Consider the following 25869-nt stretch of genomic DNA (forward strand, 5'->3'; position numbering starts at 1 on the left):
TATATGTTTCAATAAGATCCCCTCTTAGCCGCCTTCTTTCCAACGAAAACAACCCTAAATCCCTCAGTCTCTCCTCATAGGACCTCCCCACCATACCAGGCAACATCCTAGTAAACCTCCTCTGCACCCTCTCCAACGCCTCCACATCCTTCTTGTAATGCGGGGACCAGAACTGCACACAGTACTCCAAGTGCGGCCGCACTAGAGTAGTGTACAGTTGCAACATTACACTGCGACTCCTAAATTCAATCCCCCTACCAATAAACGCCAAGACACCGTACGCCTTCTTAACAACCTTATCTACTTGATTCCCAACTTTCAGGGATCTATGTACACACACACCTAGATCCCTCTGTTCATCCACACTATTCAAAGTCCTCCCGTTAGCCCTATACTCGACACATCTGTTGCTCCTACCAAAGTGAATTACCTCACACTTCTCCGCATTAAATTCCATCCGCCACCTCTCGGCCCAGCTCTGCAACCTATCTAAGTCTCCCTGCAGACTATGACACCCTTCCTCACAATCTACCACACCTCCAACTTTGGTGTCATCAGCAAATTTACTAATCCACCCAACTATACCCTCATCCAGATCATTAATAAAAATTACAAACAATTGGGACCAAGGGGTTTGTTTCTGACTTAGGTGGGGTGGTTTACACTATTATTCATCCCTGAGCTTGAAGGTGATTGGTTTTTGAAAAATGTCATGAGGGTGGTTTATTTGAACCCGGGGATGAAGAGAGAGGTGGTTTATGAAGAGTCTTTGGGGATGAAGAAAGTTTATTTGTATTGTGTATTTGCCTATTGGAAGGTTGACCTGTTATGATTATTGCTCATCCCTTCTTTGTGTGCTTGTAATTTTAAATTCTTTTCTAGGCAAGACTGTGTAAAAATATGCAGAAAGCTCGGGAACTGTGGGATAGAATAATGACCAAAGGAAATGCAACATATGCCAACATGTGGCTGGAATATTATAATTTGGAGCGGTAAGGACATTAGTCTCGTCAATCAACAGTTTATTTCTTCCCCTCCACAAATTTATCTTCCATCCGTACTTGAAGGTACTGTATGACATGAGAGTTTGGGGTACAGGATGTTCTTTGGTACTCTGTCACAGTGGGCATTCTTAACAGGCACAAGTTGCACCCAAATTGTATGAAACTGAGGTCCTAACAGAAAGGACAGTAAAAAGAAAGAGGGCTTGGATACAATAATAATATAAAGATTTAAAAAGGGGATGGGAGCCAAAGTTCAGAGAACATGTAGGCATGACAATAAATACTGAAACGCTATAGGAATTAAAAACAGAATATCTGATGAGAATGAACCAGGACTAATGAAATGTGTATATTATTAAAAATAATTCTGGCCACAGGGATAGAGAGGAAATTAACTGTGGCCTTGGGGAAAATGCATGACTGGGCAAAGGAAGTGAGAGTGGATCTGTGGGTTCCATCACAGGTGCCATAACTGTCACAGCTTGTATGTGTATCTGTATACACTAATAAAGAATTTACTTTATTTTCTGTTCGCATGTTATGATGTTGCAGAGCTCATGGTGATCCCCAGCACTGCAGAAAGGCTTTGCATCGAGCAGTACAATGTACCACCGACTATCCTGAGCATGTCTGTGATGTGTTGCTCGCCTTCGAGAGGGTGGAAGGTGAGTTTGTGCATAATGTAAGTGTCCGATAAAGAGTACCAGGGACCTTAAAGTTTATTATGTGGCTGAACATAAAGTGAGTGTGTGTAATGTGTCAATGAAGTCGTTAACACAATCCTCACTTCTGTTGGCTGAGCAAATTAATATTTGGGCTGAATAAGTGAAATGAGATTTAACTTATTATTTTGCATTGAAATATGTGAAGTGTTATTTCTGAGAGAGTTGTTTCAAAGGCAGTGGATAAAGGGTCTCGTGGAATTCTTCCAGGAGCCTCTTGCTCTCAAGGACCCACAGCAAATACTGTCATATTCCCATGGACTCGTGCAATTGTTGATGTGCTTCTTTGACCCTTTCACAAATATTAAAACTTTACCAGATTCCCTCCATTACTGATATTGACCTATATCTTCATGTGACTGTTTTGGCTAGAATAACTGCTGTGACTATTTCAAATGAGTGTGACAGTATCTTGTTAGAAGACAGATTGTCAGGGCACTTGACAGAATCAAGATCTAAGAACTGATCTCACAGCGGTCAAAAGCTGTTAAGTATAACCAAAGGTGGACTGATTCTATACTCTGCACATTCCTTTCCCAAGCCATGGAACAAATGCCCTTATCCAGGAAAGGTTTGGAACTTTCTGTTGCTGCTTTATGTAGAAATTGAGAGGATTCTGACACATTCTAGCCCCAAAAGTGCTGAATTTTCTTATTCCTAATTTCAATGGCCCATGTGCTTCTGGGGAACAATCTATACTTCATGTTGGGGATCATGGTGCCTTTAAGAGTTATATTTTTCAGGAAGATGATTTATTGCAAAAACCAACTAGCTTCCAGGAACTAATGTGACCAACTGCTTGGGAGATAAATAATAGGAAAAGAATTCTGACAAATGGCAAATGGAGTTTAATTTAGACAAACACGAGGTGATGCATTTTGGTAGATTGAACCAAGGCAAGACTTACTCAGTTAATGGTAGGGTGTTAGGGAGAGCTACAGAACAAAGAGATTTAGTGGTACATGTTCATAGCTCCTTGAAAATGTAGTCACAGGTGGACAGAGTGGCGAAGAAGGCATTCAATGCTTGGTTTCATCGGTCAGAACACTGAATACAAGAGTTGGGACGTCTTGTTGAAGTTGTACAAGACATTGGTAAGGCCACAATTGGAATATTGTGTGCATTTCTGGTCACCCTATTATAGAAAGAATATTATTAAACTAGGAAGGGTGCAGAAAAGATTTACTAGGATGCTATCGGGACTTGATGGCTTGAGTTATAAGGAGAGGCAGAGAGGCATTTTTCTGTGGAGCGTAGGAGGCTGAGGGGTGACCTTATAGAGGTCTATAAAATAATGCGGGGCATAGATAGTCAATATCTTTTCCCAAAGGCAGGGGAGTCTCAAACTAGAGGGCATAGGTTTAAGGTGAGAGGGGAGAGATACAAAAGAGAGGCAATTTTTTTTCACACAGGTGGTGTGTCTGGAACAAGCTGCCAGAGGTAGTAGTAGAGGTGGGTATAATTTTGTCTTTTAAAAAGCATTTAGATAGTTACATGGGTAAGATGGGTACAAAGGGTTATGGGCCAAATTCAGGCAACTGGGATTAGCTTAGGGGTTTTAAAAAAAAAAAGGGCCTATTTCCACGCTGTAAACCTCTGTGACTCTAAAGGGGTAAGCAAGGTGTAATTTATAGGGAGATTACATTGTGTGTGGTTCTGTTCTCAAGCAGTTTAGTTCAGAGCAAGTATGCTGCAGGAATCACCTCCTTCAAACAGAATTCTGTTGAAAGTCTGGGTGCTGGCTAAAAGGGTTTAAACCCCTGACAACTAAAGGATGCTATTAGCAGTGAGTTGGACTCTGGGATAGGCAAGCTGAGAAGATTAAGAGTGCTCCTATATGCAAGAATTCAGAGTTGGAGAACAAGTGGATCAACACTTAGATGAATATTTGAAACAGTGGTTAATCTTCCAATTTCTGATCAGCGTCTTACTTGAGTTTTTTAGGAGAATAAATCAAATGGGCATAGAAGGAAATTTAAATTAAGTTTGGTTAAGAGTACAACTAAGTGTTTTACTTTTAATATCTTTAATGTAACAGAATATTTTGGAATGTAGGTTTTAGTAGTCAGGTTCTTTGATTTTTATGTAGTAGAATTATTTTGATTTAAACAGTGAACCCATGGCTCTATTCTTTTAATAAATACTTGGGTTTTTGGATTTCCAAACAAAGATACTGATCTCTTCTGAGACCATAAGAGTCAGTAAACAGCCCCAATGATTCTGAGTAAATGCAGTGCATAGTTTTGACATTCAGCCATCCAGATGGGAAAAATACCAGGTTCAGTTCCTGCCTCATGATGAATTGGCTGTTTCCTGTCTTTTGTGGAAATATTACAATGCCTACATTCTAAGGCAGAAAAAGCATTGTGTTCCTGCTCCTGATTTGCTATCCAGTGACTTTGGGTGGAAAGTGGGTGTTAGGTAAGGACAGGATCAGTCTCTGCTGCACGCAGTCAGGATGTTACTGTGCAGCAATATCAAGTTCACTCTAATATGATCTCTCCAGATCATTAAGTTTTTTTTTAAAGAGTTGCAAAATATTAAATAGCTGGTTTTCACTCGCTGTCTAGACATGCGCTTGAAAAATAGCTATTTGTATGAAATGCGAGAGGGCTGGAATACCAAACCAGTGTACCAAGCAAAAATAGTTGTCTTCGGGAGAGAAGAGCAGGACATTGTAGACAGGAGAAAGGAAGTCCAAAATCATAATGAACACGCTATTATGACAAACCATCATATTGTATATAATTAATGAAATGTAAGCCTGGCTCAATTAGTTTCACTCTTGTCTTTTAAACCCCGCAGTAAGCTTGAGCATGTTACCTGAATGACACCTTAGTGCTGTGCATTGTCAGTCAATATGTTAAGCTGAGACCCAATGGGTATAAAAGATGTAATATTACTATTTGAAGAAGAGCAAAGAGTTATCCCATAATCCAGAGAATGTTTGTCTTTCACTGAGCATTATTTAAAACAATTATCTGGTTATTTATTAAATTACTCCCACGTCATACAGTACCTTCAATTTGGTTGCCACGTTTGCCTCATAAAGAAGCTATCCATCAAACATAATGCATTGGTTATCATTTGTTTTGAAACATCCTGAGGACGTAGTATATTGCTACATAAATTCAAGTTCTCCCTCACCTTTCATTTTTGTTCTATACTGAAGGTATTCACTCTATATTCCACAGAAACTAACCATGTTTCAGTAACTTTGCCAGGTGGTCCTCATTCATGTGTGACCTTCATGTGTAAGTGAGCAGGTACTAGACCGAAGAAGCGTCACTGCTCAATCAGATCGTACACTCAACCAGCGTCCAACACATACAATCAGCAAATGTCACTTTATAGTAAACAGGAACAGTAACCAAAGCTGATCTTCCTCCTCCAGCCCAGAAGCACTCAGATTAATTGTAGCAGTCTAACCAGTGCTCTGAGGTCAGCTGATTCAGTGTGGTCCCAGTTCTGGGATGATATCTGCTCTATATGTCTCAGTGACTTGGTGGAAAAGATTGCTGAGCTGGAAGAAATCAGGTTTTTATCAAAAGTTTTATCACCCTCTTTTAAACACAAGTCAAAGTTCAATGTTTTGTAACAGCTATGGTCAAGAAATAATGTTGGTTCTTCTTAACCTTCAGTAGTTTTAGAGAAATGTAAGCAGGAGTAATGAAATTCATTCTGAGTAGTAAAACACCTTTTTATCCTTTTTCAGGCTCTTTGGAAGATTGGGACCTAGCTGCAGAGAAGACCGAGACCAGGCTTAACCGAGTTAATGAGCAGAGAACCAAAGTAAGTACTTAGTGAATTGTGTTTTTTATCAGGTGAGGTCAATTTTGGAGATATTAGGAGAGATTCACCCAGTGCTGGGTATGGAATAGTTTCTATTCCATCATGGATTAGTCATGCACTGTAGAACATGCACAGTAATCATTGATATTCATTGAGAGCCTAGCATATAACTTCTGCTGTTAGGGCTGGCTGTAGGAGGATGCACACAGTAAGAAGTCTCACAACACCAGCTTAAAGTCCAATAGGTTTATTTGGTAGCAAATGCTTTCGGGGCTTTGCCCCTTCGTCAGGTGAATGGGGAGTTCTGATCACAAACAGAGCATATAAAAGCACGCATTCAGTTTACAGAATACTGATTAGAATGCGAGTCTTTACAGCTAATGAAGTCTTAAAGATGCAGACAATGTGAGTGGAGATAGCACATCGTGTAGGAGGATGAGCAGGGGTGGCTTCGAATGAAACTCAACCTCTGAATTCATCTTGTGTGTGTTCATTAGGATTGGAAACTTCATTACCAGCGACTAGAGCTCTCTCCCACTTTTGGCATAGATTCTCAGTAATGCTAACTCCCAGATCCAGTGTGTGCAAGTTCGGTGCTGAGTAAAACACCTTCGATGCTGTATATATGCTAACTGACTCTCCAGTCAACACAGCAAACTATTTCTGGACAAAATAGGGAATTTCAGCACATCGTGTATCAAGGAACGTTTTTGTAGCTAACACTTGAGAAATGGTTTGTCTGGTTTAAACTTTTATGGTTGCAAAATCTAACTGAATCAATACTAGGAGACTTAATGTATTGCAGCAGGGTAGTTAATGTTTTAATTACAGATGAAAAGAAATAAAATGTAAATATTGGAAATCTAAAATACAAACACACTATGCTGGAAATAGATACAAGATAATCAGTTAACATCCATAAAGAGAAAAAGCAGGCTTTAACATTTGGATGTGGACCTTACATATGTTATAATCCAGGTCAGAAACTTGGTGTTTTATGAAGTCAGCCTAGACCATAAGTTTTACACTTTGAATTTGGCTAGAGTGAGCATGAGATGTTTCACTTCAGGCATGATTCAAATGACCCAGTAGGGAGCTTTTATCAAACAGTCTATTTAAGAACACAGTTACACCTAGAAAGAAAATTAATGCTAGCTTTTACCAATTACAAAAAAAATCATGATATTGCATAAACCTTAACCATTAAATACACTGTTCCATACAACAAACCTCCTTATTAACATATACCTGCCACAGGTTTAACACAGAAAATAAGAATACTCATGTGATTCTAGACCTTAGTCCTTTGGCTGGAGAATTGAAACTCTGACTTCCTCGTTCTGGAAACTCCCAGCACCTCGAGGTAGAGACAATACTACTGATGGTCTCCAGCCTTTAGCCAACAAACTATTTACAGCAAAATTTTCACTCCAGGAAGGCAAGAAAACTGCTTCCAACATAGCACAATTTCTAATAGGGAGAGAGTCACAGAAATACTGCCTTTCAGTCTGAAGTCCAAACACCTTCCAACTAATCAGCAACCAAAACTTAAAGTAAGAACTCTTGGGAGAGAGAAAAAAAACTGTTCCATCTGACCTGTCAACCATTCTTCCCACAGTACCTCAAATAGGTTGTAACCTTCCAGAAAGTGCATTAGGTCCAGATTAAAAATAAACAAAATCTCATTTAACCCATTTAAGCAGCAATGAAAGGACATCTAACTTGGCAGCCAGTGCCAGAGCATAAACAAAAAGCTTGCTTCCAAACTGCAGGGAGAATAGTTAAAAAATAAAGGCACAGTACCATCACACATTACAAGGATAAGTAGACACCTTAAAACTTTAAGTTAAAGAAGAAAGGGGGAAGAGGGGAGAGCAGATGAGCCACTAAAACGAAAGGAACATACTGCAAATGCTGGAAACTTGAAATAAAAGCAGAAAATGCTGCAAAACACTCAGCTGGTCAAGCAATATCTGTGGTGAGAGAAATGGAGTTAATGTTTCAGTCAGGGTAGTTCATCAGAGTTAACAAGCCAGTTGTGGATGGAGTCAATGGATTAAATCCTTAGTAGAAGATTTTCGGATGATATAAAAGATTATCAGTGAGGTGTTGGAAAGATATAAAAAGAACATTCAACTGGTTGAGAAAATGAAAAGATTTGGACTGATGTGGATAAACAAAAAGTGCTGTAAATGTAGCAGGTCTGGAATTCAAACAGGACGTGCTGATATGCCTAGGGCCATTTGTCCATCAAACAATTGGATCAGTCCTTTGGTGTGCACTGTGTTAAGATGAAAGGTATTCACTCCCATACACCAGCTCTGTCACTCTCCCACATCACCCCACACTTCCACCACCTCCATCCACTAAACCAGTAGCAGACCCACCCCACATGATCAACATTTCCTGTCATAGAGAAGATATAGCAACCTGGCTGGAACACAAACCTCAGGAACTGTATGTCACCTTGTCTGAATGCTGTTTTTAGTAACTTAAAACATGTAATTGTAACTGTTTCTTAGGTGAATGGCACTGGAAGACGGACATGGCTGGATCATACTCCAAGATAGCTAGTGATATTTATTGGCATTTTTGCCCTCACTCGACCAGGCAATCTGGAGATTAGCTGTAAATATTATTAAATGGAAAAAACTTACCCCTTGAGATAAGTTTGATTTTTTTTTAACTCCTATTTTTAATGTTTTGCCCAGGCTGCAGAGAAGGAAGCTCTGCTGATAAAACAGGAAGAGGAGAAAAATATGCAGCGGAAGAAAGGCAGATCTGAAAAGAAAGCCGCGAAAAAGGCCCAGAAACAGGCATTACCTGGAGACAAACGCAAAGCAGATGAGGAGGAATGGGGCACCCAAATTGGTATGGCACCCTGTGAGAAGACTAACTCATGGCTAATGAATGAGCTCCATTCTATATATGCTAACATTTTAACAAGGGGATATCTGGTAGAGTGCATCAGTAATTGGGGCAAGAATTTAATCTGAAACTATAGTGTTCTAACACGGGGAAAGTTTAAGCTTTTGTTCTTATGGAAAATTGCTGCTGTGTCAAATGTATCATAAAATTCCTCAGATTACAACTATATGTTCTTTGAGGTGAAAAAGGGTAATTTAGTGATTACTATGAAATAACTAGAACATTGAAAAAGTGAGAGAAATGTGCATTAACATAATTTCAATTGGATATCTGGGATTGGGAAATTTAGTACTGACCGAGTAATCACCACTAGAACAGAATATTCTAATTTTAGGTACTTTCTCATTCTGCACTCAGGAAAAAACATGACAGACCACACTTTTAGTATTCAATTAGTAGTAGATTTCTTCTGTAGAATAGAATCATGCAGCACTGAAGACAGACCTTCCACTCATTGTATCTATGCTGACTCTTGAAAGAGTAGTTATATTTTAGGAAATGAGAGTTGGTTAGAATGTAGCAGTTTCTTTTTAAAAAAAGTCAGCTTTAGAAAAAAATAAGGAGACAAAGAGGTGTTAGAAGCTCTTGTCCTCCTTTTGAAGAGCTCATCAGCGTCATTTTCTCCACCAGCTCCCTAACCCTTCTCTCATTTTCCCACAAATCTCTTATCTTTTTATAAAATGCCTTTGAAAGTTTGTTGTGTTAAAGGAACTGAGGGTGGAATGTTCCGATTTTTTTCTGTCTGGGAGTCACCTCGGGTGGGAATAGTGGAGTGTATCCCACTGGCTGCACTGCTGACTTTTCCCACCATAATTTTTAAGCAAAAATATCAAGGAGGCAGGTCCCACGTCACGCTGGTGGGGCAGGCCCTGAAAGAAAGGTGCCCTGATGTCAGAACAATAAAAACAGACATCTTTAACAACATAATCAACCAACCATTAACAACCCTTTTGCTTCAGTTTATATTCCCATTGTCCTGCTCCATTTATGACCACAAGAGGGAGATTTCTACTAATTCGTCTTTCAATTTCAGATCAACCAAATAAAAAGCCTCGAGCTGGGGAACTGGAAGAAGCTGAGGAAGAAGATATGTCAACAGAATGTGGTCTGTTTGGTCGTAAAAGCAATACAAAGGTACTGGAGACTCCAGCGCTGCAAAAGCAGAAAGCTGCAGCTGCCACACGGAACAAAGTTCTCCATGATAACACCAAGGATGACCTGACTGTGTTTGTCAGTAATCTCTCGTACTCGATGCCCAACCCCGAGGAGCGGCTGAAGGAGGTATTTGAAAGCTTTGGCCAGATTGCAGACATCCGCCCTGTTTACAGTAATAGGGGACTGTTTCGAGGATATTGTTATGTGGAGTTTCAAGAGGAGAAAGCAGCTACCGATGCCTTGCGGCTGGACCGCCAGGAGTTAGAAGGTCGGCCAATGTTTGTTTCACCATGTGTTGACAAAGCAAAGAATCCAGAATTTAAGGTACTTCTTTTGGTAACTGTGATGTGGTTTTTTCTTTGCTTGTAAACATTTTCCATTGTCTGTGCAATCTTTCTTTCAAGAAGTCCCAGTTGGCTGAAATGAAGTGACCCACTTAACTATAGGTCTGCTTGTATTTCCCAATCCCATTGGCTTGTTTGTGATACGGTTCAAAAGAATATTAGGCAAGAAACTTGAGGTGCAATTCTGATAGAATTCTGCTCTCATTTCATTCTTCTGAGATGTCTCTTTCAATCGTCTCTCAAACCTTTGTTTCTTTGAACATTTTAACAGTGCAGAATGGTGAATTATAGCTAAGAAGACAGACTGGGTAGGCTGTGGAAGGAATAGAGCCAATGTTTTGAGTCAGGATGACCCTTGGCTCTATTCTCTCTCTAAAGATGCTATCAGACCTGCTGAGATTTTCCAGCATTTTCTGTCTTTGTTTCAGATTCCAGCATCTGCAGTATTTTGCTTTTATATTTCTTGGTTAGGCTGGTACTGTTTCTTTGGAACAGAGAAGGCTGAGGGGAGATTTAACTGAAATTATTTTAATTGTATAGAATTATGAGGGGGCCTGGATAGTGAACCTATTTCCTCGAGTAAAGTAGGTCAATAACCAGGAGGGTATTGATTTAAAGTAATTGGTGGAATTAGATTAGAGTGTGGTTGAGGAGAGGTTCTTTTTACCGGGGTGGGAATCTGGAACTCTGCCTTAAAAGGATGATGGAGTCAGAAATCCTCATGGCATTGGAGAAATGCTGTGATTCAGAAAGTAACATCCTCACCCCTGGATCACAAAGTCCTGCATTTAAGGCCCACCTAAAAACTTATGCACTAAAATCAAAAGCTGACTGTTCAGTGCAGTACTGAGGGAGTGCTGTACTGTTAAAGGTGTCATTTTTCTCGATGAGACATTAAACTTAGGCCCAATCTGCCTGGATCCTGTTGGCACTATTTCGATGAAGAGCAGGGGAGATATCGGCATTGTCCCAGTCAATATTTATCCCTCAATCAACATAACATTAACAGATTATCTGATTGTTATTGCACCGCTGTTTGTGGGAGTTTGCTGTGCACAAATTGGCTGCTGCATTTCCTATAATACAACACTGATTACACCTCAAAAATCTTTAATTGACTGTAAAGCACTTTGAAATGTCCAGTGGTTGTGAAGTGTTCCATAACTTTCATGGTTCCAGATGAATTGCTGGAAAGTAGGGTAGGACAGGACATGTCATTTTCAACTGGTACAGACATGATGTGCAAATAGTTGCCTCCATAAATTTCTGAGATTCTACTGTATTATTTTTCCACTTCCTTTGTCACATCTCTAATTTTCCTCAATTATGTTTCCCATACTGTGAAAGACAGCAATGAGGGACTGGTGCATACAAAATTCACGACATTGAACAGATGCAGCAGAGCTTTAAAGAAACTCTTTTTTTTTTCTTAATGTTTTGTGCTTTTTCTCCAGGTGTTTAGGTACAGCACCAGCCTAGAGAAACATAAGGTCTTTATATCAGGTTTACCTTTCTCCTGCACTAAAGAAGAACTGGAGGAGATCTGCAAAGAGCATGGAAACCTAAAGGAGATCCGCCTTGTCACTAATCGCTCTGGAAAACCAAAGGTACCTGTTGCATAGTGGCCTATTAAAAACCTGGTGTGTGTCACTTGCCTGTGAAGTAAAATCGTTTCAGATCTTGAATAAACTTTCAGTAACTTCCCCCTCTGGAAAATTGATGAAAATCAAAGGAACCACATGCCCTTAAGCCTGAGAATTGTAAATGTTCAATCACATTTCCTTACTAATAGTAAATCTTTTCCATGCTCCACTGCTAAGTTGGCCTCATGCCTGTGAACGCTTATGTTGGCTGAAAACTATTTGTCCTCCTTCAGAATCAAGTCTGAGATTTCATCACTCTGATATGCAAAGATACTGGCCAGAAACAACATACATTCATACGTGGGCCTGTTCCCTTCAAGAAAATGAAATATGTTCAAGCCTTGCATCTTTTATTTTGAATTACCCGAGAACTTGGGCGCTTGTAATTCCTTGTTGCATTTTCCACAGCAATACTCTGATCAATTGGGTACGGAGGGATATGGGCCAGGTGCGGGCAATTGGGCCTAGCTTTGGGGTTTAAAAAAAAAGGGTGGCTTGGGCAGGTTGGGCCGAAGGGCTTGTTTCCATGCTGTAAACCTCTATGATAGCCTGTCCCTTTCCTCGTTATGCAAACATACTGAAATTTTTTCTGGGACAAGTAGTGCCCTTCTGATAGGGCATGAGTTGCATACTCGGCCACAATGCTATTATTTCAATTAGAAAAGTAATTGCAACATGAAAATGTGCATCAAAGTGTTTGCCCCAAGCAGCTGTCTTATTGTGCATTCCAGATTTGAAGATTGCACATTTGAGCTCTGCCACCTCTACCTGTCAGCCCAACCCAGGGAATGAAAACTCCCATAAGCTATTTAGCTTTGTGTCATTTGAGCCCATGTAGAGGATTTGTGAAGACCTTTTTCTTTCATTTCTGGCTTTGTACTTTCTGGATCTAAATGTTTCAGCCCAGTATGATGGATATGCATCTACCCCATTAGATTGGCCACTGTTTCCTGTGAATAAGTTATTCCCTCCTGAAGTTTAGTTTTTGGTGTCTGCATAACAGTTCAGTGGCACAGTGGTTAGCACTGCTGCTTCACAGTGCCAGAGACCCGGGTTCGATTCGCGGTTTGGGTCACTGTCTTTGTGGAGTTTGTACTTTCTCCCTGTGCCTGCGTGGGTTTCCTCCGGGTGCTCTGGTTTCCTCCCATAGTTCAAAGATGTGTAGGTTAGGTGAATTGGCCATGCCAATTTCTCCCTCAGTGTATCCGAACAGGTAGTATTAATGTAAGACTACTTGAGACCAATAAAAAACTTTAATTTCACTGATTATTGTTTCAGGGTTTGGCATATGCTGAATATGAGAATGAAGCCCAGGCCTCCCAGGCTGTTCTTAAAATGGATGGAATGGTGGTTAAAGATCACACAATCAGCGTGGCCATTAGTAATCCTCCACAGAGGAAACAGACTAGCAAGGTCGAAACTAGTCGATCGTCTGGCTCTTTGCTCCCGCGGCAGGTGTATGGAGCGTAAGTGCTGATCAAACTGTTGAAACTTGTAGAGGATGATTCAGTTAGGATTGACCACCAGAATTAGTTGCCTCGTCCATTTGAAGAAGATTCCAGAAGTTTATCTCCAACAATAATCACATATGAAGAACATATTTTATAAATGTTGCATTTTGTTTTTAAGGCAGGCTCCTGTTTCATATGTAGCTCAATTATATTTAGTCTGAGTTTTATAGTGATGACAGTGTGAACTGGGACAGGTGCCCAACTATTTCTAACTGGGGAGTAGGTGTATGTGTCAAAATCAGCAATGCAAATGATTAGACAGTAACAATTTTTTCTTTCTAATTATATCTCTTTTTTCCAGTGAATTTTGATAGAGTTTTTCTAAAGAATGTTACTCCTATAGGAACAATAATTTACTTGTGTAAAACTGATCTTTTGCAGTTTGTAGCAATAGGGAAAAAAAACTGAATTGTTGTGGCATGGGATGGGTTGGAACTGGGCATGGACACATTTATAGGCAGAATAAGAACTAATCTTGTGGGTAAATTGTAACATTGGAGGGGCTAGTTTAGCCAGGATTGGTCTGAGCAAGATCAGCATTGGGAGAGGTTGTGTGTGTAGTGACATGACACAAGTGCCAGTGTGAGTTTTGATACAGGTTGAAATGACAGAGGATGAAATAACTAGGGGTACTTCAATAATGAAAAATGTCACTGTTTGAGTATCTTGAATGAGAGGTGGGCTGTAAATGAAAAACTTCAATGGTACCAGATGTTTAAGGGAACAGTTTAGCAGATAGGTTTGGACAAGGGATGTAGTGAAATGTGTAACTGGAGAGTTTGGGGACATGTGGCATCTTAGAACAGCATTTGACATAGCTGTTAAGTTCTGGTCAGATCCTTGATGTCACTGCACTTATCTAAAAAGAGATTAGAGAGAGAAGATATTTTTATGATGGTTTGATATAGTATGGGGGGGTGGAAATGAGATGAAAAATTGTCACGCGATGACAGGAAATGGAGCATACAGAAGACAGGGAGACATTCATTAGAAAGGCAGAACAGCTCCCATCCAAAGTGGGAGCTGACATGGCACATGTGGGTGGCTGAATGGGAGCCTTGACATAAAAATAGAAAACTGAACTAAGTGTGAATGTCGCCAAAAATCCTTTAAATTGGGCTCGAGGATGAAAATGTGTCCAGAACCTGCTGCGTTGTCAAGTTTGGAATTGCATGTTGACCCATGTGAACTCTTCCATTAACACTGATATTCTTCTAGGAGGGGCAAAGGTCGAACGCAACTTGCACTTGTACCTCGTGCATTACAACGCTTGCCTGTATCTGAAGCAAATACTGAAAATGGTACATTGAGGGATCAGGATGGCAACTCGAAAGGTGATTCCTCTATAATGGGAGAGACCAAAAAGATGACCAATGCAGACTTTGCAAAGATGCTGCTGAAAAAATAACTTGTGATTACAGCATACATGGCGAGACTGCTGAAATTCAAGAAAAAAATGTGAACTACCTTTAAGAAACAATTTGCATCGTTGAGCATAAAGCTAAGGATTCTGATGAGCAGTACTGAAATGTAAATAATTTTTTAAGGGTTTGACAAGTGTTAAAAATATCCTTGATGGAAGCTCCATGTTGCTTTTCTCCGTAAGTTTTTTAAGCAGTTGCTCTTATGTATTTACAGAGAATGGCTTGTATGTCTGTTTTATTTACAATATTGTGTTTTGTAACTGCTACTTGGTTAGTTTTAAACATGGGTCCTGGAAGCCACTGTTGTTTCGTGTTTTTTGGCAAAGCACTGTGTATGTTACAGCAGAATCACTGGGACCATTTCATTGTTACTTTGACTACACCTTTTGATATATTGCTGTGAAATTTTATATAATTGCATTGTAATGCAACATTGGTTAAAGATCATGTTTCGGATCCACCAGGTAAAGATCACAGAGGATTAAGATTGGGTTTATAAGAAAAGTTCATTGGTTCAAAGTGAAAGCAATGTGCTTAATTAAAACTGTTTCAAACAAATTACAAATCTAGATTGATAAACAAAATCTATCCTATCACTATTGCTTCTGTACCAGAAATGAGAACTTGTCTGGGGCTCACTCTTGATTTTGTCATGCTTAAGTTTCACTCCAAAGATTTGTATGTAGAATCTTGGTTGATGCTTGGTGCAGTACTGAGTGCTGAACACTCTCAGTCAGACAAGGTGTTAAACCAAGTTTTCCTCTGCCTTCTTGCATGGATGTAAAAGATTAAATTACACTGCTTTGAAGAGCAGAAGAGTTTACCGATATTTATCCTTCAGCCAATAACACTAAAGTGATCTAGTCATTATCATATTGCTGTTTGTGGGACTGTATGTGCAAATTTTTCACAATATTGACTTCACTTTAGAAGTATTAATTTGCTGTAAACCACAAGACTACCTTGAAAGATGGTGGCTCTGTCTTTGACTGCACTTAGAATGGAAGTTACTAGCCTAAGAAACAATATCACTTTGTTTCCCCACTGTCTTCCCAAAAGGGTAGCGAACATCCAGTACTAACATCAGTCAGTCCACATCCTTTTAGAAAATATTTAGAGTGGGCAGGGTATGCAGTGGGAGAGAAAAAGAATGCAAAACTAAAATGATAGCTTTGGCTTGTAAGTGACAACTGGGTAAAATTAAAATCAAATCAGTTGAATGTGGCAGATTCAGTAATCTTCAAGCATATTACAGCTTGTGGAAATCTGAAACAAAAACAGAAAATACTGGAATATTCAGCAAGCAGGAACCATCGGTGAAGAAAGAAACAAAATTGACGACATTTAACATCTGTGAGCTTTCATCAGAACTTGCCTCCTATTATAGGTAGGTTAAGGTGCTGTTGACAATTAGTCAGCCCAATGGATGATGAGGGCTAGAATTTTTCTCACCCCAAATAAGCTCTTTGATCTGCAATAACCCTCAGTACATCATTGGTCATTCTTGTGCTAATTCTTTTGCTTTGTCAAGTATTTCCCAAACCACATTGCAGCAAAACTTGAAACTAGAATTTCAGGCCAGTCACTGTCAAAATAAAATCTGTTGAAGAAACATTTTGGTCATATGCATCCCACCCTCAATCCCTAGTTCCTGTTTACCAAAAAAACCTCAAGGCTATCATTAATGGCAAAATATTTTATTTTTACATCTTAAATACTATATATATATATATTTCTATGTTTTAAGTTGTTTAAATAAGGTCTATTTATACAAAGTGCAATTTCAATTCACAAACATCTCACTGGCCAACTGGGTTATTGTCCAACAAAGTCTGTTCACACTCATCCTTTGATTATAATCCTATTGATTTTGATTTCTCAAGTACAAGATTTTAATTAAAAGACCACTTGAAACAGTGAAACAAGAACAGTTTCTCCTGTAGCCACAGCAACTGATTATTTGAAGGAATAATGTGGAGCTCTCAGTTTCTTAAATAGCAAAATTGCCTGCAACTAACACTCCAGGAATCTCAGTGCTGGATAAATTTCAACAATGCATACTAATAATCTTTTGGCATTTTAGAACTGTGCTTTACAATCTACAATTAGTACTGTTTGGCTTAAACAAAGGACAGAGAGATATATCAGAACACCCGTCCCAGCTTCACCGCATCCTGCAATTTTAGCAAGAACCAGGCTGGTTGGATAAACCCAGTGAAATTCTATAGCTGTGCTAAAAATTTCAAGCCACCAAAAACAAAAAATTTACTTCATGACACTAAACATGAATTCACTTTCTCAAAACAAAGATGCCAGAGTTCCTCGGAGTGAGCTACGTGAGCCAAATGCAAGTAAACAAAAGCTGCTGCCTAGGCAGTGGTGGCAAGAATTTGCAGTTCTTATTTGTTCCCCCCTCTCCTCCCCAAACTCAAGCATTCCAGCCTCTTGCAGATTCTCCCTCTCCAAATTGTGTGCATGACATTTTACTTTGCTGTTGGGGAAATTATATAATCCAATCTGTCACTGTATGCTTCATTTGAATATTGTGAACATAAAGAGCAGGAAAAGATTGGCACTGTAAAATAAACACTTACAATTGGGGATAGAAGAGACAGTGTAGATCAGAAAACAACTAAAAAATGCAGTCCCAGCTTATTTACGGCAACAGAATATGACCAGTTTAAATCACAACCAGTATAACCCAAAATACATCAAATTAGGTTCAAGGCTTTTCTGGCAGCTTTAATCTGTAGATCCATGCTGGTAAGTAACTAGCATTGCAAAAGCAGAAAAACAAACTTGCACGACTAGTTCGGGATCTCCTGATCAAGCCAAGCAAAAGCATAACATGAACAATTGGTCAGGGGGAGAATTTGGCAAGTTTCTAAATGAATTTAACTAAAGTTTAGACTGGCAATGTTCACACTAACTCAACCAGAATCAATAATTAACAGTGTGTTAGTTTTTAATTAGAATTGTTTGTGTATAATCTGAATGGTTGGGATTGGCTTCAGGTAAACCTTTATCAACAGGGTGATCAGCTGTTGCAATCAGCAGTAAGTCAAGTGTCATTTCTGTACATTTTCCAATAAAACGAATAAATGGCCTTACATCTCCCTCGTTGGCCAAGTCTAATGCACTATAATACTCAGCTCGCTGCTCCTTGCGAATGGTGACAGGTGGGTAACCTGCCTGCATCAGAATAAGATTCATAAGTAATCGGGCTGTCCTTCCATTCCCATCTACAAAGGGATGGATGTAGACGAGTTTATAATGTGCAAGAGCAGCAAATTCAACAGGATGTAGACTCATGGCTTCTTCAGAATTTAACCACTGGATCAGCTCCTGCATTTGTTTCCTTACATCCCTTGGATGGGGAGGGATGTGGTGACCCACAAAGACTTGATTGGTACGAAATCTTCCAGCTTCTACAGGGTCAACATATCCTAAAACTCTTTTGTGAATCTCTAAAATATCATCAATATTAACGGATCCGATTCTGGATACTAAAGACTTGTTGAGATATTTCATGGCTGCATCAACTCCTATAACTTCATTCTGTTCTACCAGGCTTTTCCCAGGCACAGCATATCTTGTTTCTATGATGTGCCTAATCTCAGACAGGGTCAGTGTATTCCCTTCAATAGCCACAGTATGATAAATATGATGGTAATAACTTTCTTCCATTACACGATGCAGTGCTGCATTCCCTTTGGGTATCGCCATCAATTTTTTAACTTTTCGGTCAATAATACTAAATTGTTTTTGGTCAATTTCTTCCACCAATGGCAATGTCCTGTCACGGTTGACCAGTGCCTTCTCGTCACACGGAGAAATAGTCAGAGCTTTTGTATATAAGTGGTCAGCCTGAATAACATCCTTTTCCTCTTCCATGAAGATACCCAATTCATTCAAAGCATCAACATAATTGGGGTCCATGTTGAGGGAATGCATGAATAGTCTGTATGCCTTCTCTCGCTTCCCCAGACGTTTCATTTCCAGAGCTTGGTGCAGAGCAGCTTTAGCTTCTAACTGGATTTCTGAAATTAAAAATCAGTTTATAATTTAGATGGAGCCAAATGCAGTGTATTATACAGAGCCTGATCTGTGGATATTTTGTAATAAAATGGTAACACATTAGCCCAATCAGATCCTCAGCCAACTGTAACCCTGCAGACTGCAACGTGTACTTTACAAACATATAAATTGAGAGCAGGAGGAAGTCACTCAGCCCCTCATTCCTGCTCTGCCATTCAATATCATGGCTGATCTGCTTGTAACTTTATCCCTACATTCCCACCCATAACATTTCACCTCTTACTGAACAAGAACCTATCTACATCTGCCTTAAAAATATCCAAAGACTCTACTTCCACTGCCTTTTGAAGAAGAGTTCCAAACATTCATAACATTGAGAAAAAAAATTCTCATCGTTTCTGTCTTAAATGGGTGACCTTTTATTTTTAATGAGTGACAAATATGAATCTGGGATGGTGTGTTGGCTCTCTGGTGCCAGGGTCAAGGATGTCACGGAGCAGATGCAGTAGATTCTGGGGGTGGGTGAACAGCCAGAGGTCACGGTCCACATTGGTACTAAAGACAGAGTTAAGAAGAGGAATTAGATCCTGAAAGCAGATTTTAGAGAATTAGGAAAGAAAATGTGAGATCTCAAGAGCAGTAACCTCAGGATTACTCCCCATGCCATATGCTGGTGAGCACAGGAATAGAATTATTGATTGACTGAATATGTGGCTGGAGATTTGGTGTCGGAGGGAGGGCATTAGATTTCTAAGGCATTGGGACCAGTTCTGGGGCAGGTGTTACCCATACAAGCTGGTACAAGTTACACTTCAATAGGACCTGGACTAGCATCCTCACAGGGAGATTTGATAGTGCTGTTGAGGAGGGTTTAAACTGGCTTGTCAGGAGAATGAAAACCTGAGGGATAGCTCAAATTGGAAGAAAGTAAAGCTAGTAACAGGAAGTAAAAAAGTGGTAAGTGAAATAATGATGAACATTGATTAAGCTTAGAATATGAAATGTCAAAAAGACAAAGTTAAGGGCACCCTATCTGAATGCACACAGCATTCATAGAATCCCTACATTTCCATACTGGCAATTAGATCATAGCCATTAACCTCTATTTGTGCCTTTAAATAATCAAACTTGTTGGGTGGCAGCACATTGACAGAATGGTTAGCACTGTTGCCCCACAGTGCCAGGGACCTGGGTTCAATTCCAACCTCATGTAACTGTGTAGTGTTTGCACATTCTTCCCATGTCTGTTTGGGTTTCCTCCCACACTCCAAAGATGGCAGGTTAGGTGGATTGGCCATGCTAAATTGCCCCTTAGTGTTCAAAAATGTGTAGGTTAGGTGGATTAGTGATGGTAAAATGTGTGGGGTTAGGGCAGATTTGTCAGCCTGGATAAGATGCTCTTTCAGAGGGTCAGTGGACAGAATGGTCTCCCTCTGCATAAAGGGATTCTATGGAATAACCTTATTGTGAAGGAACCTTAAGGGATGAGTGGCCATATTATGAAAGAAGTTTGCACAAGGTTTGAAAGTGAGGTAATTCAATCTGAAGCCAGGGTGTTAAATTTGAACAAGGAAATTATGAATATATGAGGATCAAATTTGTTAAGGTAGATTGGGAAAATACATTAAAATGTTTAAAATACACAGGCAATGGATTGTCTTTGAAGAATTATCATATAGTTTACAGCACGTATACATTCCTTCAAAGCACAAAAACCCAAAAAGATGTCAGTCAATGGCAGTTAACAAATGAAGTTAAGGTCTGTACAAGATTAAAAGTAAAGTTTATTTATTAGTCACAAGTAAAACTTACATTAACACTGTAATGAAGTTACTGTGAAATTCCTCTAGTCACCATAATCCATCATCTGTTCAGGTCAATGCACCTAACCAGCATGTTTTTCATACTGTCAGAGATAACTGGAGCACCTGAAAGAAAGCCATGCAGACATGGGGAGAATGTACAAACTCCACAAAGACAGTGACTCAAGCCAGGAATCGAACTTGGGTCCCTGGCACTGTGAGGCAGCAGTGCTAACCACTGTGCTACTGTAAGAAAAGACCTAACAAGTTTCCAGAAATAGTAGTAATTTTAGAATGCAACAAAGGAGCAGTACAGGGTGATATGGTAGCACAGTGATTAGCACTGCTGCCTCATAGCACCAGGGGCCCAGGTTTCATTCCCGGCTTGGGTCACTGTGCGGAGTCTGCATGTTCTCCCCATGTCTACGTGGGTTTCCTCCCACAGTCTAAAAGACGAGCTGGTTACATGCATTGGCCATGCTAAATTCTCCCTCAGTGTACCCGAGTAGGCACTGGAATGTGACGACTAGGGGATTTTCACAGTAGCTTCATTGCAGTGTTACTGTAATTTTACTTGACACTAATAAATAAACTTTAAACAACTTAAACTGATAGAGGAATGGAAAATAGAATATAAATGCAAACTAGCAAAAAATATAAAAACCACTGTAAAATGTTTCTTTATATGTAAAGCTAAATGATTACTTGTGTCCATCTTCACTGAAGAAGATACAAGCAGTTTCCCAGAATTAGAGATCCAGGGATTAGGGAGAATGAGGAACTGAAGAAAATTATTATTAAGAAGGTTGGATTGTAGGAATTAAGGGGACTGGATGTTGATAATGCGCTGGGACCCGACATTCTACATCCCATTGTGTTGAATGTCATAGCTATGAAGATAGTGAGTACATTGGTGATCATTTTCCAAAATGCAACAGATTCTAGAACAGTTTTTGCAGCTCAGAAGGTAGCAAATGTCAGCCCACTATTTAAGAAGCGGACGAGAAAGAAAACAGGGAACTACAACCTGCTAGTCTTATCAGCAGTAAGGAAAATGCTAGAATCTATTATAAAGTATTTGATAAATCGTGGATAATAATGATCTGATTAGGCATAGTCAACGGACTGATGAATGGGAAATCATGCTTGATGAACCTGTTGGAAATTTGTTTGAAGGTGTCATTAACAGAATTGATAAAGAGAAGTCGGTGGACGTAGTATACCTGGATTTTCAGAAGACTTTTATAAAGTCCATCCGAGGAGGCTGGTTAGCAAAATAAAAGCACATGGAATAGGAGGCAATATGCTGGCCAGGATTAAGGATTGGCTAACAGACTGAAAACAGGGAGTAGGAATAAACAAGTAATTCTCACATCGGCAGGCTGTAATTAGTGGGAAACCACAACAATCAGTATTTGGTACCCCAACTGTTCACAATATATATCAATGATTTAAATGTGGAAACCAAATATAATATTTCCAAGTTTATGGATGACATCAAGCTAGGTGGGACTGCATGTTGCAAGGAAAATGCAAAAAGGCAAAGAGGATTTGGACAGACTTATTGAGTGGGCAAGAACATGGCAGCTGGAATATAATGTGGAAAGATTTGTGGTTATCCACTTTGGTAGTAGAAATGCATGTACAGAGTATTTCTTAAATGGTACGAGTTTAGAAAGTGTAGATATATAGAGGGAGCTGGGTATCCTTGTCCATAAGTCATTCACTAAAAGCTAACATGCTGGTGCAGCAAGCTATTAGGAAGGCTAATTACGTTAGTCTTTATTGCAATAGGAGTAGCAAAATCATGCTCCAATTGTATAGAACCTTGATTAGGTTGGATCTGCACCTGGAATTGTGCTTACAGCTTTCGTCCCTTTGCCTTAGGCAGGATATTAATGTTAAAGAGGGAGTGCATTGAAGATTCACCAGACTTTTTCCCCAGGATGGCAGTACTGTCCTACGAAGACACCTTGGAGAAACTGGGTCTGAATTCTCTAGAGTTTAAAAGAGTGACAAGTGGTCTCATTAAATTCTACAAAATGCACAAAGGGATAGAGAAGGTAGATGCAGGCAAGATGTATTCCCTGGTTGGCGAATCTAGAACCAGGGGACACAATTTCAATACTTAGGACAGAGATGAGTTTTTTTTTTACTCGAGTGTTGTGAATATTTAGAATTTTTAGAGGGCGATGGGAAGCTCCTTCACAGAGTACATGTAAAGCAGAGATTAACAGGTTTCTAAATACCAATGACATAAAGGGATATGGGGATAGTGAGGGGAAAAAAGCATTAAAGTGGATGATCAATCACAATTGTATCGAACGGCAGAGCAGGCTTGATGGGCTGAATGGCCTACTCCTAGTTCTAGATTCTCCAATAACAGGAAACATTCTTTTTACATCCGCTTGTCAGACCCGTCAGAATCTTCAACCAAGGCGTGTTTAATTTTTCTAAACTCCAGTGGATACAAGCCTAGCCCGAATAACCTTTCCTCTTAAGTACCTGATTGTAGAAATCGGGAAAAAATTATCTGCCCAATGAGTATTCAAAGAGTGGCAGAACAAAAAAATGCAAAATTTGTGAACTTTATCTGATGGTTCAGCACAGAACCAGGCAAAGGCACTTAGAACTGACAAATTACAGCAGCTTGGCAAGCAGTAGAAATTGATTGGATAAATGTTGCAGTATTTAAACTTTTCAAAGAAGGTTGGAACTATTTCTTAGGTATCTGCCAAGACAATCACACAGAACAAAGAATGGTGTTCCAAGAGCAATTTGACTTGATACTAGACAGCATATAGATGTCCACCCACCATTGCAGCGGTCATTATATCTGACTGAATCACAACAACAGTCAGGTTGAATGTGAGAGCGCAATTACTTCATTTTAAAAGGGCACTAGATCCTCCAAAGGAAAACTATGCTTCTCACATCGCACTTATTTAGGTTTTCTGTCACCATTCATGCTTATTAACTAGTAAGTGAATCATCCTAAAAATGACTAGTTACCAGTTCCCCAACTGCAGAGGGCATGCCAAGACAATTTCCTGTTCTATAGAGGGTAAATAACAAATTCAAAAGGAAACACTGTCATTTTTAAAGCATAAAATATTTAAAATTCATTTTTAAAACATTATAAAATTCAATTATAGTCACACAGCTTATCAGATAAGCAACATAGTGCAAACTGTTAACATAGTCAATAGTATATGCCAAATGGAAAATTACTTTAGGACACGTGTATAAAAAAATTCACAGATTGGACAGATAGCAGCCATCTGGAACAGTCTACAGCTGAATAATCTCAGCTCTGCAACACTCTGCATTTCTGCTCTCCCTCAGCTCTTAAGTATAATCGATGGATTCTGTTACCTTCAGATCAAGAGGATAGAATAGAATAGAATAGATACAGAATAAAATAGAATTAATGATCAATTTAAATAAATTGCCTGTTAATTTTTCTTTGTGGTGCAAGGGCAATTTATTTAAACGTGTGGGTCTTTTTTGTGCAGCAACTTAAAGGGCCAACCGTGGCTGCTTGATCAGTCTTCCAACTTAAACCTGCATTCATCACAAACTTTACTGCCTGCATCTGAACTTGCATCAAATGCCATTCACACAGCGCTTGCTGACCTACACTGGTTACTGGTCCCTCAGTGTTAAAATTCCCAATTCCCAATCTCTCTCACTTCCTCTAGCCTTATAACCTTTAAAAAAAAGTAATGATGCATTCCTCCTATACTGGTCACTCCAAAAGCTTTGACAAAGGGTCATCTGGATTCAAAATGTCAGCTCTTCTCTCTCCTTACAGATGCTGCCAGACCTGCTAAGATTTTCCAGCATTTTCTCTTTTGGTTCCATCAGCCCCCCACTGGCCGTTGTGTTTCAAACTGTGCAACTTCTGGAATTCTTTCCCACAATCTCTCCATCCTGTTTATACTCCTCTAAGTCTTTCTTCAAAACCTACCTCTTCGAACAAACTTTTGGCCACCCTTTGTCTCAGTGGCAAAAGGTGAAGTTTTGCTCCAATATTTTTATTCGTTCGTGGGATGTGGGCATCGCTGGCTAGGCCAACGTTTATTGTCCATCCTGAGAGCACTTAAGAGTTAACTCAACAAGTCAGACCAGGTAAGGACGATAGATTTCCATTCCCTAAAGGACATGAATGAACCAGATTGGCTTTTATAACAATTGTTTCATAATTGTAAGCTTTCAATTTCATATTTTTATTGAATTCATGTCCCACTGTGGCAGATTTGAACCTGGGTTCCCTGTGTATTACCCTGGGTCTCTGGATCAGCTTTGACAAATGGTCATCTGGACTCGAAACATAGAGTCATGGAAGTTTACAGCATGGAAACAGGCCCGTCGGCCCAACTTGTTCATGCCACCCTTTCTTTTTAAAACCCCTAAGCTAATCCCAATTGCCCACATTTGTCCCATATCCCTCTATACCCATCATACCCATGTAACTATCTAAATGTTTTTTAAAAGATAAAATTGTACCCGCCTCTACTACTGCCTCTGGCAGCTTGTCTAGAAAAGTCAGCTCTTTCCTCTCCCTACAGATGCTGCCAGAGCTGCTGAGATTTTCCAACATTTTCTCTTTTGATCTCTAGATCACGAGTCCAGTGACAACACCACTACCACCATGTGCCATGTAAATGCAGATTTTCAGTGTGGAGGTAAAGGAGCAACGAGTTGCTAAGGGAACAAGAACAGAAAGTGCTGGCAACACTCAGCAGGTCTGGCAGCATCTGTGGGGAGAGAGAAACAAGAATTAAAGACTCTCCTCCAGGCTGGAAACACTGACTGCTCGTTTCTCCACAAATGCTGCGCGTTTCCAGTATTTTCTGCTTTTGTTTCAGATTCCAGCATCCTTCTATTTGTATTTAAGTTGTTGAGGGAACTCAGCACTGAGTGTCCAAGGGCAGTAAGTGTCCAGGCAGAGACCAGGGGAGTCACTGCGAGGGGGAAAGCAACTACTCCATGGGAGTCTCCCTGTGGCTCCTTCCCGCCCTTAACCGGCAGCAAGCAGGGCCCAGCCGCGGATCCCGGTCGCCCCATTAACCCCCCCCCGCTCCTACCTGGACCCACTTTCTGCCGGAGGGACCAGGCCTCCTCCAGCTGGCTCAGCTCCACTCCGCTGTAGGTCAGGCTGAGGCCGGTGATGGGATCCTCGCCCAGGCCCACCTCCAGGAGACGGCATCGCAGCGACCACAGGCCGCCCCGGAGCTGCGGCAGAAGCAGCGCGGTCAGCGAGCCGAGCAGCACGGCGGCCGCCGCCGCCACTGACACCCGCTTTCCGCTCGGGCCCATCGCCAGCACTGCTGCTGGGCTGCCGCTCACCCGCCGCCGCCTCGAGTCATCGCCAGCTTGTCCCGCCCCCCTCACCGCTCATTTGTCAGCTGGCGGGTATTTCTAATCGCTCATTGGCTAAAGCTTTGATTAACATAGGTATGGTCCAATGAAGAACAGAAACGTCGGAAACGCTCAGCCAATC

The 25869-nt window shown here is 40.2% G+C and overlaps 2 protein-coding genes across 2 annotated transcripts in view; one reads left to right on the forward strand and one right to left on the reverse strand.

Moving 5' to 3' along the window:
* sart3 (spliceosome associated factor 3, U4/U6 recycling protein) overlaps positions 1–15088 on the forward strand; it is a 34564-nt gene extending 19476 nt beyond the window's left edge. Inside the window, exons 12-19 of the mRNA XM_080208372.1 lie at positions 883–992; positions 1557–1669; positions 5442–5518; positions 8230–8389; positions 9480–9925; positions 11400–11552; positions 12867–13054; positions 14318–15088. Of these exons, the coding sequence (XP_080064498.1) occupies positions 883–992; positions 1557–1669; positions 5442–5518; positions 8230–8389; positions 9480–9925; positions 11400–11552; positions 12867–13054; positions 14318–14507 (1437 nt within the window). The 3' untranslated portion in view covers positions 14508–15088. The remainder of the gene's footprint in view (positions 1–882; positions 993–1556; positions 1670–5441; positions 5519–8229; positions 8390–9479; positions 9926–11399; positions 11553–12866; positions 13055–14317) is intronic.
* A 466-nt stretch (positions 15089–15554) lies between these two features.
* On the reverse strand, positions 15555–25745 carry ficd (FIC domain protein adenylyltransferase). Its single transcript, XM_080208377.1, has 2 exons — positions 25454–25745; positions 15555–18563 (listed from the first exon to the last, which is right to left on the reverse strand). The coding sequence occupies exons 1-2, from the start codon at positions 25683–25685 to the stop codon at positions 17482–17484; spliced, it is 1314 nt and encodes a 437-aa protein (XP_080064503.1). The 5' UTR covers positions 25686–25745; the 3' UTR covers positions 15555–17481.
* Between the last annotated feature and the right edge of the window lie 124 nt (positions 25746–25869).

This window comes from Carcharhinus amblyrhynchos, chromosome 20, assembly GCF_965287045.1.
Source record: "Carcharhinus amblyrhynchos chromosome 20, sCarAmb.v2.hapA, whole genome shotgun sequence".
NCBI classification, from domain to species: Eukaryota; Metazoa; Chordata; class Chondrichthyes; order Carcharhiniformes; family Carcharhinidae; genus Carcharhinus; species Carcharhinus amblyrhynchos.